General features: G+C 36.5%; 1 protein-coding gene across 1 annotated transcript in view; it reads right to left on the minus strand.

Annotated features, from left to right (window-relative positions):
• Nucleotides 1-14,230, minus strand: part of VPS13B (vacuolar protein sorting 13 homolog B) — a 449,503-nt gene that overhangs the window by 215,420 nt on the left and 219,853 nt on the right. The window contains exons 23-24 of the mRNA XM_034068500.1: nt 9,528-9,762; nt 1,351-1,571 (exon numbers count right to left, since the gene is read on the minus strand). Coding sequence (XP_033924391.1) covers nt 1,351-1,571; nt 9,528-9,762 — 456 coding nt within the window. The remainder of the gene's footprint in view (nt 1-1,350; nt 1,572-9,527; nt 9,763-14,230) is intronic.

Raw genomic sequence — 14,230 nt, forward strand, 5'->3', positions numbered from 1 at the left:
AGTGAAAATTAATACAGAACAAGGCAGTTTTACAAAGGCTGTGAAATTATTCATTGCATGTAATGAAAATGCCACAGTTATAAAATAAATGAACTTGAAATATAAATATATATCTTTAAATGCAAATTGTCAGCAAAAACATAATTTTGCCCTTTCCCATTTATACATTTCTAACACAAGTAGATCTTGTTGAGGCTGCTCAATTTTAATTTGGTATGTCCAGTGAGCAATCTTACTCTAACACTCTTCCTACTGAGTGGAGCCTACCTGGTGCAGAAGACAATGGCATAAAGCAAATGAGTCAGAAATAATTTGTATGGAAAGTAGTGAACAGGGAGGGAGATTACACATTAAGGGTAAAATAAATACATAGTTTAAATCACTTGTTTCTTTCATAGAACATGGAATGAGGCAAGGGAATAACTGCATGCAACTGAGAAACATATTGTAATGAGTACATACAAGGAATACAATTAAAATTCCACCAGCCACCTTAGTTTTAGTAATCCCAGACTTAGGCCATAGGTCCATAAATCTTTACAAATGTGATGTGCTGTCAATCAGATCAAAATTACAATAGTTCGCGTTCTTTTCCTTTCCTTACATTAAGTGAAGCAATGAACAGTCCATTTTGTCCATAAGGTCCTTTGAAAGATCTTACCTATGGCTAAAAATTCAGAGCAGACAGCATACAAATGCAGATCCCTACTGAGACCTCAAAAGATTTGCAATTCCCAAGAAGAGTGTTCTCTTCAGCACTGCTGGAAACACTGCAACTGTCAGGAATGTGTTCTGAGTTGCAGTAAAAATTACTCAAAATTTTGCACAGAAATCATACTCTATTTAGAACTACAGCAAACTTGATCCAATTCAGTAAAATACAGGGTGCACTTTCTGAAAATCTAGCAACATCTCTGCCTTTTAATAAACATAACTGAGGTCATAACTTTTGTTTACACATATTCATCTTTTTTTATACCACTGTCTGCCTAAAAAACATTTTATGCTTGAAGAAATGTTAGTTCTATGAAAATGCGGTAAAAAATTACATTAAACCACTTCAATGTATGAATCCACAGTGACAGCAGAACAGCATTTAATGGTACATCTGCAATTCATTTCACTCCATCAGCCAGAAGATGCATTTATACTGTAGCTATTACATTTTGAGAAGAGTTTAAATTACAAAACTTGAGAGAGCTTCAAAGCAAATCTTAATCTAAGCACCTTGATCTTGATGGATTTAAAAAAAATAAGATAGAAGAGAACTTCTTCCACAAAATGCATAACAATTGTACTTAAATCAAGTTATTTTTAATTTCCTTTCATAAATCAATTAAATGTACGAACCTGGGGGTTGGAGCATTTTATTTCAAGGGACTCAAGGTCGACATGGAGGCAGACAACAAATGAGTGTCTGGATTCTGGCCCCGAAGCAAGCAGTTTCTGTGAAGTGACAGCTAAAGTAGAAGTACAGCCCATTGGTTCCACTAAATTAAGTGTCATCTGTTGCCCAAGAAGAGTATATATACTGAAATGATGCAGACTAATAGTCCATGGAAAAGCATCACCTAATGATTAAAAAGAAGGAGAAACAGTTAAAGAACTGCATAATAAAAAAAGTATGCTATCATTTTCTCAAAACTCATTAAAAGGATTATCCTAAAACCCCTTAGAAGTCAGAAAAATCAAGTCATTAAATTGGTCTCAATCTCTCACAAATGTAATTCAACTATCAATTCCATTTTATACCCCAAAGTCTAAGCAATAGCAACAAATTTCTTATAACTTTCTAAAAACTGAAATCCATTGGTAATTTTAACCCCAAGACTGTTAACAAACATGTACAACACAGTCTTTAAAGAAGTCTTTTTGCATTATACCATTTTCCTCAAACTGAAGAATATCCAGAAACCACTCCCCACTTATTTCAGCATACAGATGGCAGAGGCAGTTCCTTCCATTACATACTCATGTTTGTTTACAGGTTTTATCCCCAAAAAATTTCTTCCACAAATTCACAGCTTGCATCCAAAGAGAGCGGTGCCACAGAGTAAAGCTATCCCAATGCACTGCCCAGGTAAACAAGACCTTTATCACAGTACTGGCTCTTTGTATTGCTTCCATTTAACTTCCTAGGAACAGAATGGTGATGGATTTTGTAAAAACAAGTTACTGTAGACATGCATGAGCATTTTGTTTCTTATATGTAGGAGGAACCCTACTCAGAGAAGTGACTGGCGGCTTACCACGAATCATTACCAAGAATAATATGTGAGAGAATTGGCAGTGTCCAGCTGAATTACAAAAAGCCTGAAACTTTGGTATAGTTTTCTTTAGATTCCCAGTAGATGGGAGTTTCAAAAGCAGGATCACAGAGAGAAGTATCTGGGTAAGTCTTGAAAAGACCACCAGGAATTCTTTTTAGTGGAGGAATATCTTCCACAGACTAAGGAAACATGATGGCAGGTATCCACAAAAGCTCCTTGATCACTCCCCGCCTCAACTGCATAGGGAAAAATATGACGAAAACCTTCACAGGCTGCAGGTGGATATCTTCTCCACTTGCAGTCCTCCCCACTACCAAACCCCTGCCACATAAACTCAATAGAATCCCAGGTTTTTCTGTTGAGGAAGTTGGGCCTTTTTGGTCTCCACTTAAAATGACAGAGAGCCTCTGCCCAGCATGTGAATTTTCCATCCACCAAGAGAAATTTCCTGACCCAATTCAAACATCAGAGAGGCGGAACGCAGTCTCAGGTCCAAACAGAGTAGGCTGTGAGCATCCACAAATCTCAGCCTGGTCTGAAACAGTCTTCATCTTTGTACAAAGTGCAGTCACTTGGAGGAAGAGAAGAAGTTCTCCTTCCTAAATCAAAATTCAGAAGATTATTTGGCATGAGGTTTTATTGTTCAAGATTTGGGCCTTGAGTCATGGGTAAGAAGAGTCCAAATTAATCTAATACCCAAAGCATGGGAGCCAGTCTTGAGAATCAGAACAGAAGATGACAGACAAATACAATGGGATGGGTGTCTGGAGTCTCACAGAGCAACAAAGAATTCTAACGGGTATATTTAAAAGGTATATTGAGAGTTATTTGATGCCTGGGGTGGCCTACAGTCAACACTGTAGGCTGAGAAATCACAACACTAAGAAATGGCACAAATTGTTAACAGCGATTACTTAAAAGAAACTTTAGAAAGGTTTTCAGATTAAAATAAAGCTGGATCCAAACTCTTTACTGTCTTATTTTAGTAAGAGTTTTATTGCTTCTTCCACAGGTGGCACTGCAATAAATGTACATGGTCAAGAGCATATATCAGAAGACTCCATGTGTCTCATTCTAAGGAACTAAAAAGTTCAGTAGTTTATTTTGAAGCTATTACATACTGAAAATTCAGCTCAACCAAATTAACTTGAAAATATTTTGGAAAGGGTTCAGATTAGAAATTTTAAAGTAGCTAGCAAGCTGTATTTTTTCCAAGTTCAGTCAGCCAAGAAATACAAAATACTAATTGTAATAGATGGAAAAAATTCAAACATGAAGTCAACTCTAATGACATGTTTTTAATTACCACGCATGAACTTCATTGGTGTTTTTTTTTTTTCTGTGACCGCCACAGTAAATTTACATTGTTTCTATTTCATGGATTAGAAAGAAAGAATCTCCAAGGAAAATACCAAATGTTAACTCTACTGTGCTACATTCATTACCTACCTTAAAAGGAAAACACCAATCACATTTTATCAATGTGTGTAAACTGCAGTACACTGAACAATCGCTGTAGTAAAGATATGGCAAATTTAGAACTACAAAATTCCCCCTAATGTCATCAATTACCTCTTCTTCAGTTCCATACAAACTATGAGACCATTCTAAAAGTATACTGGAACCAATCACCCAATAAATCCTTATTTTGTGGTTGAAACTGTGTTTCCTTTCATTCATTTAAAAAAAAACCAAACAAATAAAAAAAAAAACAAACACCAAGAAACAAAACCAACCAGCAGTATGTGCTTACAGCCCAGAAAGCCAACCACATCCTGGGCTGCATCAAAAGAAGCGTGACAAGCAGGGCAAAGGAGGTGATCCTGCCCCTCTGCTCTCGTGAGACCTCACCTGGAGTATTGTGTGCAGTTCTGGTGTCCTCAACATAAAAAGGACGTGGAACTGTTGGAACAAGTCCAGAGGAGGGCCACGAGGATGATCAGGGGACTGAAGCACCTCCCATATGAAGACAGGCTGAGAAAGTTGGGGCTGTTCAGCCTGGAGAAGAGAAGGCTGCGTGGAGACCTCTTAGCAGCCTTCCAGTATCTGAAGGGGGCCTACAGGGATGCTGGAGAGGGACTCTTCATTAGGGACTGTAGTGACAGGACAAGGGGTAACGGGTTAAAACTTAAACAGAGGATGTTTAGACTGGATATAAGGAAAAAATTCTTTACTGTGAGGGTGGTGAGGCACTGGAATGGGTTGCCCAGGGAACTTGTAAATGCTCCATCCATTCAAGGCCAGCTTGGACAGAGTCTTGGGTGACTTGGTTTAGTGTGAGGTGTTCCTGCCCACAGCAGGGGCATTGGAACTAGATGATCTTAAGGTCCTTTCCAACCCTAACTATTCTATGATTCTATAATTCCTGATCTACCGCTCTCATAGATCAGTATTTTTAAATTTTTCAAGCACCATTACTGATTTAAAAAAAAAAAAGAAAAAATGCTCATTAAGATATTTCAACTGCTTTGATAACTTCTTAAATACATAAATATCGCTTTCAGATCTTTGGCAGCTGACTGACCCAGTCATCAGACAACTTGCAAAGAACTGGCATTCATCATTTATCTGCTATTTCCAACAGTTCAACAAGACTCCCTTCCTACAGAGTGTTTGAGTTATTTTTGCAGGATATAAATAAGTCTTTGACCTTTAAGGTCCCTCCCAACCCTAACCGTTCTATGATCCTATGATACATAATAACAAATTTTTGCTATGTGAAAGTACTTTCTTTGGTAGTTATTTGATGCACTTTGTTTCTTAGCTAGAGTAATGCCCATTATAAGCCTTTTCAAATGCATGATATATAATACTGATAAATGTACTTTACTAATAACAGTTACATATTTGCTCTCTCTTTTACATGACTCTTCTCTGCTTTAAAAGCCAGGCTGCAGAAGTGGCAGATGTACACAATGCTGTGTATACAATGTTGACATTTGTGTAAAAAGAGAAATTGCATTTGTTTCAAATCAGTAATGGTAGGAGAGAGATTACAAAAGCTTTATCATGCATACAATCTGGGATCTATTCCCAGACTTCCTAAAGGTATCTTCTCAAATCTTCAAAAAGCATCTTGACAACTCTGTCTTCATTTCCCTTTCCACACACACACTGTGGCATTTTACATGGATTTCCAACATGCCCGCATCATCATCCAATATACAATGTTTTTTAAAACAAAGACTGCAATCATTGCATGTTAGATCACTTTTGAACTTCCAGTCATGCAACAGGGAAGCAGTTGTACGGCTGCATAATCCTAGGTGCACCCAGTCAAAAGCCCTAAGGGCTCAAGGCCAGAGCTCACATTCAGCAGAAGAGATATAGTTCAAGACTTCAAACATAAGCAGAAATCCACAGGCTTTTCTAACTTAAATCCAGCTACTAGGGACCTCCAACAGCTGAACACGACATTAACAACTTGTTCATGCAGAACTTCATTGCTATTCAGATACTGATGAATGTCATTAAAATGTGACAACTGATTTTATAAGGTCATTAACCATAACAAATAAGTTAAATGCCATAATTACCAAGTTTTACAGATAGTGACAATGAATATAAACTCAAATAAACTGAAAGAAGTTAGGTTTAGATTAAACATTAGGAAGAAGTTTTACTATGAGGGTGGTGAGACACTGGTACAGGTTTCCCCATCCCTAGCAATGTTCAAGGCCAGATTGGATGGGGCTTTGAACAACGTAGTCTAGTGGAAGCTGTACCTGTCCATGGCAGAGAAGTTGGAACTAGATGACCTTTAAGGTCCCTTCCAATCCAAACCAATTTACAATTATATGAAATAGCACACTATTTGAAGGTCAAATATTCATCTTACAATTTACAGAAATTACGTTTCAGCTGTTATATTAAAAGTTGCCTTTTTTAAAAAAAATACAATACAAGACAATAACCTCTAAGAATGCCAGTATGCTGCTGCTCTACTTTAAACATTCAACAGCCATTTTTTGCAGGTTGAAATCTATATGCTTTTATTATATTGGAGTAGTTTATATCCAATACATTTCATTGTAATTTCTTCACACACTAGTATTAGAAGCCTTAATTTTCTATTTCCCTTCAATTCAGAACTTACCGAGTTTAAACATATGCTACAAAAATCTGTGAGGCTATATAACTTGTCATATTTCACAAACAAAAGCCACCTCTCAGATTTAGATGTTTTGAGTACAGCGATTTACATGATTGTCAGTTTACTGTTATCCATATGAGAATGTGAATATGATAGTTATCAATGTCAACAACAACTTTAAGGTATTCTGAACACTGGTTTCTAAATGTGTGCTACTGTGTCTTACCTAAGTATCTGTATCTTACTGTATCTAATGCAACCACAGATCTTCACAAAGGTGAATTTATAAAAGTTACCAGTATCATGTCTTTGATTTATTTTCCTATTATAACATTTTTACCTTTTGGAAGACAACTCAGAAGTCCGGAAGTCCTGATCATAAAAACAGATTTTGTCAAACTGTAAAGTTACTATCACTATAGGTTGGAACTTTGAGAATATAGAGATGATTGTCAAGCGTTTGAAGTGGGACAGTGTGTGCACAAAAAAGTGACAACTCACCTTAAACGGTTCTCTAAACATTTCAGTTCTGCTTAGACTGAATTTCTACGTATTCAATATCTTCTTAGTAACTAGTTTAATCAAAGAGCAGCTAGAAACAGGACAGAGGTCCCCCTTTCCACAAGAAGAAAATGAGGTAGAAAAGGGGCAACAGGTACAAGCTGCACTAGAGAAGGTTTCATCTTAATACAAGAATTAAGTTTTTTACAGTAAGAACAATCATTCACTGGAACAACCTCTGCAGGGATGTGGAGGGTTTCAAGAAGTGACTGGACAGGGTGCTGGTTATAATCAATCTCATCTAGGCTTTCCTTGACATGAAAGTTTGGACCAGATGATCATTCAAGGTCCCTTCCAACCTGGGATGCTCTACAATTCTGCAATTCTATTTTAATGTTCTCAGTGACTATTGCTTCATGGATCTATAATCTGATTTATTTGAATTATAAAGATAATAGTGTAATTTAATACCTTTATGAACTTATTTAGTGTATTTGCTATTCAACAGAATTTCAACAGCATATTTCATGCCTTACATAGATAAACCCATTTCTGTTCATATGTTACTTAGTACAACTGAGCTGTTAAGTTTCTGAATCAAAGTACTGTACTAAAAATGTTCTTTTAAGTATAACTACAAACTACAATTACCTCAGAAAAGAAATGTATCAGGGCTCTGAAAGCAAATAGAAAGACATGATTGTGGGATATTTTATACGCTGTTTTTACAGTATCTTGACATCTTGAGATCAGTAAGTCCCTGTGAGTAGGCTCCAATATCCCCACGTGACAGTATATCTATGCTCTCTCTTTCTGTGCTTTTAGTTATTCATGCAATACGAAAAATGAGAGATCACACAGATTTCTTGAGTAACTATGCATCCTTGTAAACAAGCCTTTTACTTATGTCTTCTTCATAAAAGAAAGACTGATTCCAAAAAGAGTTTCCAGGAAAAGCAAGGTTGAATAAATACCATTTCAGAGAGATGGTAACATGTCTTAAGAATGATGGTACATCCCTGAAGACTTGTTCAAAGATAGAATGCAAACTGAGAGACTCTCCTAATAAAAGTCCATTAAAATTATTTACCTCTACATGGGAACAAACAAAGGAGGTGACTTAAAAGCTTTGGAAAAAACCAAAACACTCTGTTGAAGAGGGAATTTTGGCATGGGAGAAGGCAACAGCTCCATAAGAGAATCAAAAATATCAAGATTGTGAGAACTTCTGTTTGGCATTATTCCCAGAACACAAAGCCACACGCAAATAAATTCCTTACCATAGGCTTTATCCCAACCAGGGGGATTCTTTTCTCTCACTGGGATCTTTTCTTCAAATCTGGGTTTAACAAAATTCAACTGCCTTCTTACTTTCATAAATGGTTTAAATTACATTATCGGTTAAAGCAAACAAAATAGTTTGGTTAAATTTATTTATCTTTTATCTGTCACTTTGATTAGGAAATTAGATCATTCCTACTGAAAATCATTAGGAAAAACATACCTTTCTCTTTTTTTTTTCCTTTCAGTTGGCAGCATCTCTAATATGACAAAACCACAACAATTCTTTCCAAATAATAATAGTTCAAGAATACAAAAATGCATTAACTGTACACCAATGTACTGGTTTTGGCTGAGATAGTCTTAATTTTCTTCATAGTGGATGGTATGGTGCTATGTTTTGGATTTGTGATGAGAACTGTTAATAACATGGGGATGTTTTAGTCATTACTGAACAGTGCTCGCACAGTGTTAAGGTCTTTTCTGCTTTTCATGCTGCCCCACCTGCAAGTAGGCTGGAGGTGCACAAGAACCTGGGAGGGGACAGAGGTGGGACAGCTGACCCCAGCTGACCTAAGGGATGTTCCATACTATGTGATTCCATGCTTAGCAAAAAAAGCTGGGGAAAGGAGGAAGGGGAAATACAGTCAGAGTTACAGCATTTGCTTTCTCAAGTAACTCTTACGTGAGATAGATCCCTGCTTTCCCACAAATGGTTTAACACCTGCCTGCTGATGGGAAGTAGTGAATTAATTCCTTATTTTGCTCTGCTTGCACGTGCAGCTTTTGCTTTACCTATTAAATTGTCTTTATCTGAACCCACCAGTTTTCTCACTTTTACCCTTCTGATTCTTCCCCATTCCTCTAAGGGGGGAGCAAGTGAGTGGCTATTCTATGGAGCTGAGCAGCCCACTGGGGTTAAAACACAAAAACTGACGTTTCCATGAAATTTTTAACTTAATTATGAAGCATGATTTCATGTATTATGGCATTAACATAAACCATAAACCATAAAGTTTTCCTAACCTGCCTCAATTCTGCCTTGGAATTCACAACTCACTGCCTCCTTCTGTCACGTCAAACCAATTGTAGGTACACAGAAACTTGAATTACAAAAGTCAATGCAGGTAAAGATTGTACTTCTGAATTCTTTTGGCTTCAACAAACATAAAACATGACAAAATTAGCTCTTTGATGATGAGTTTCACTCTTATCTCTGGGAATCAAACACTGTCATTAGTATTTCTAGCCATCAATAATACAAAACATAATATTAAAAAAGCAGCATAGCACCAGAAGTTTTCAAAATAAAGTGATGATAATTTTCATAACAGTAACAACTGAAAATTAAAGAGTAAGTGTACTTGAATTTATCACACTACCTTCTTCCACGATTGGTCTCAGTACAACAAACGGGATTTCCTGCAATGGTTCCATGTGTTTGTGTCCAGCACTCATAATCTTTATCTGGGGCAAACAGACGACAAGTGTGCCAGGCATACTGGTCTGCCCATGGTACCAGCTTCGCACAGTCCCAGGAATGTCACCCGATACAATTGTACTTGGGGAAGGCAGACTATCATTCGGAAGGAACACACAACAAGATTGTACTTCAAGCTGAAAAAACAAAACCAAGAACAATTTCTCAGAAACAGATCACCACTTTTTTCCTCCCAGTGTGGAGTATTCATCTTGGTACAAAGCTTCAAGTTACTCATCTATCACAGTTCACTGAAAACAGTCTTGGATTTTAGTCGAATTAAGAGGAAAGATGGTATAAAATGATGGAAAAAATATATTCTTGCAAAGCATGATTATGGCAGGGTAGGGAAGAAGTGTGATTTTGATCTGTAAATTTGATCAGAAAGGTGTTATCATATAAACAGAACATACCTCTATCTAGATTTCAACAGCTTTTTACAAGAAGCATAATTGAGTCACAGAATCACAGAATCCCAGAAAATGTTCTCACATTAAAGCTGACAAAGGCCTTCTCTTTTTGTAGTTTGTTAGCTTTTGTTACCAACAGCTAAGCCTCTAGAACTACACAACATTTTATAGGCTCTTACTTTCTATAAAGACTTCTTTTAAGACTTATTTCCAGGAAAATTCCATCTTTACATTGTCAACAGTAATGAGCATGTACAAAAAGTCTGACCATCAAGTAGATTAGGAAAAATATAAACTGCAGTGAAAAACTGACTTTAAAACAAATGGATGAGTACATACATACACAAAGATGATAAGGGTGTGTGAGCACCTCCCATATGAAGACTGAAAAAAATGGGACTGTTCACTCCGGAGAAGAGAAGGCTACATGGAGACCTCATAGCAGCCTTCCAGTATCTGGAGGGGGCCTACAAGGATGCTGGAGAGGGACTCTTCATTAGGGACTGTAGTGATAGGACAAGGAATAACAGGTTTACACTTAAAGAGGGGAAGTTCAAATTAGATATAAGGAAGAAGGTCTTTACTGTGAGGGTGGTGAGGCAGTGGAACAGCTTGCCCAAAGAAGTGGCAAACACTCCATCCCTGGCAGTGTTCAAGGCCAGGTTGGACAGCGTCTGGGGGAGGGGATGGTCTACTGTGAGGCATCCCTGCCCATGGCAGGGGGGGTTGGAACTACATGATCTTAAGGTCCTTTCCAACCCAAACCATTCTATGATTCTATGAAAGAGAGAAATAAATTAAGTTCACAAAGTCTATATAGCTTAGCTCCTGTTTTCATTGCAAAAAAGAAACAGTGCAAATGAAAAAGTGCAATGTGAAATTGCACTTATTTTGTTCTTTATTTTCAAGCAGTGCTGTTACCCTGAAATATTTCTGACTATTCTGCCATCTCCCTGTGAGCTTCTAGCAAGGCCAAGCGAACCCAAACCAAGAATTGAACTCATCATGACTTGTTAACTCGGAGTCAGTGTAAACTGCAGTCTCTGTTAGTTTTACTTGGCTCTTACATGTAATATTCTGCACCTGCATATCAAATAGCCCTAACAGCCTGCACACTTGAATGGTTTATTAAGCAAGTACAAGCTATGATTCAGTTCATGTCTTCATATTGTTTGGAAAAACCTAGTGTATGAAATGTTGAACACAAGATGTTATTTGTAGCTGTGACAAAAGAACATTTGTTTGCTGTAAACTTACGCAACAGTGTCTTGATTTGACATCATTGAAGACATCACAGCTTAAAGCTGATAACCAAGGTTTGTCCTCCATACCCTCCCCTGAAGGCTAATAGTCCCCCAAGACCACAACAATGATTTGCAGTAGAGCTGGAATTCCCCAGCACCATAAGGGTTTTGCAAGTCTAGTGAAGAGAACACAGATATTCATCTTTATTTCAACATTTTTGTGACCTTTTGCTTAGACAAACTGACAAGAATTCACTGCAGAAAAATATAAGTATAATTTTGCACAAATAAATACATTGTTACATGAAGTCTGTGTTTGTTTCTAGTTTTAGAACTGTTTGAGTTGTAAAATGAAGTTAATTACATCTTTGATAAGTAGTTTATTGATGCAAGGTTGCAGAGTGTACTTTATTTATACTGGATGAAAAGCAACGGTGTATTGTTACAGATGTAATAAATTTGGATTTATTTTTTTTAAATGGTAAATTAGTCATTGTGTTAATTTGCAAAGATTTTTACAGTGACACATTAGATCGTTTTCTGGTCTATTAGTAATAGGTTGCAGGTCAAGCCATTGTGGGATAATGATAAATAAATGACAAGGGAACTTATGATCAGTGTAACTTTTGTTTTATCTGTGCATTTGCTGAATAAACAGTTTATAACAAATCATCCATTCTCCATATATATGTACCCATGAGGATTAACATTAAATGCTGCCACAAACCATGTGGTAACAATAATCAAAAAATTCCACCACCTTGGAGAGATACTGTACTTCATCACATTACCAGCAGCAGGATCTGTAGGAGATGTTTTATTGAGTACTCTTGAGAAGAGTTCTCAATACTCAGTAGGGTTTTTACAGCTTTGTACTGAAGAAAAGTTCATTAGATCATTTTCTTTGTATTTTACTTTGCCATATCAAGAATATTGAAGCGGAATCACAACAGTTTCACTCCTTCAAATGCCTGATGGAAATTACTGTTTACATAGGCAGCTACTTTGCAATTCATTTTCAAACAACTTAATGGCAGTTGAGCCATGAGTTTTGGTGGGGTTTACATGAGTACATCAGGCCCTCCATATGTAATATTATAGATTTGCTAACAGATATGGTTTGCTTACTTGTGCTTCATTTAAATTTTTATACAAATAACAGAAATTTGCAACATATTATTGCAGGATTTCTATGACCAATACAACGAACATGGAAAATTCCACATCTTAGTGCAAGTCATGCAATTATTATAATTACATAAGAAATAGCCAACTTGAATGCACAAGGGCCCAAGAAGTGCAAAACTGAATTGCACCTGCTGAATTTCTTAGAGGCAGATTCTGCTGACACACAACTATCAACTTCCGTGGTATTTGTGTACATTTATCTGACAGAATCTGGAGATCTGTCTAATAATAAGTTCCAGTGAAGAAGTGGAAGAGTGCACCTAAAATGACAGAACTATATGTTGAACAAAAGTGAGAATGAGCACTACAGATTGCTTCACCAATCAAAAAGTGCTTTAAAATATATGTAATCCAAATTCTTAAAATTAAACTACATCAATAGCATATATTAAAGCTATCATATAAATCTTTTTACACTTTTTAAATAACTGTTAAATGGTGTGTCTAAAATTGTGAATTTAATGTAAAATGTGACTGATTTATGTAACTGAATATAAATCTGCAGTAGTAAATCTTGCATTAATGTAAGGATCTGACAATCCAAGGGAAAGAAAATGAAGTAATCTGCCAGTAAGAAGTCCTCAAGCTGGGGGTCAGATCCTATTCATGGAAACCATCTGGTTGGGACCCTCCAAGCCACACCAAACACAAATGATCTTTTAAAAAAATATCCTATTCATTAATGCTTCGCAGCTGCACTGAGTGTTACTTCATTTTTCCATGGCAACATCCTTTCTGTTTCAAGGATCTTATTTCAGTTTTGGTAGCAACATGTCCTTTTGCCAGTACTGAACACATTCATGTGTTAAAGAGAAGGAATTATTACAAATTCTTGAAACAGAATCACTCCCTATTTTCATTTCTGTTATGTCAAGGCCTATACATGCTAAGTAACGTACACTAATGATAAAGCAATGAAGTAAGCAGTATCTTCCCTTCTATTTTTAAGATGTTGCATAAGGCATTTGCTCTCAGCTTTTACTAATATATGAACCTAAAAAAGTGCAATGACTTTAAGACTTTTGTACAGAAATGGAAGAATTAAGTTACTGGAATAAATAGAGTATTTTTAATTCATATTCTATAAAAAGAGAATGTAGCTCAATATAGAGAACAATGATTATATACTGCAGGTCTTCCTAACTGAGGATGGTGAGCAGGAAGGAGTGAAACAAAACAAGTGACATGCCACAGTTATCCCGTGCAAGTACAACAAAGAGGGACATGCTCTCAACAGACAGGTTAGTATGTTTTTCTGGGAGTTTCAGGTAAAGAATGTAATCCTCCAATGGCTTCAGAAACTGCAAAGAAACACCACTACACATCTCATATAAGGGTTCTGTTCTGGTGTGGTCATTAGTGTAAGATCGTACCTCAGCCTCTGACACCCAAATTAGCTCTACCAAGTTAGACCATCTGCATTTGAGCCAGACACACGCTGACAGAATTTAAAAAGGCAAGACGGAAATCCGTGTTTTGAAATTAGACAAAAAGCACAAATTACACAAATGGGAAGCAGAGCACGAGTGAGAAAACTGAGAGAGCAGACTACCTGTCCATACAAATAAGTATAAATGAGGATCAGTTGCATTTTCTTTGACCACTTATATCACTATATCTTAGCTCTACACAGTATTCCTATTCTTTTCTAAGAAAGCTTGATTTTAAAATATTTTTTTAAAGTTTATATTTAGTAACAGAAAATCTATTTTTTTTGTCAGTTTGTGGTAAGTAAACAACTTAAGAAATCATCCTCTTTCTTA

Source organism: Melopsittacus undulatus, chromosome 1, assembly GCF_012275295.1.
Source record: "Melopsittacus undulatus isolate bMelUnd1 chromosome 1, bMelUnd1.mat.Z, whole genome shotgun sequence".
NCBI lineage: Eukaryota > Metazoa > Chordata > Aves > Psittaciformes > Psittaculidae > Melopsittacus > Melopsittacus undulatus.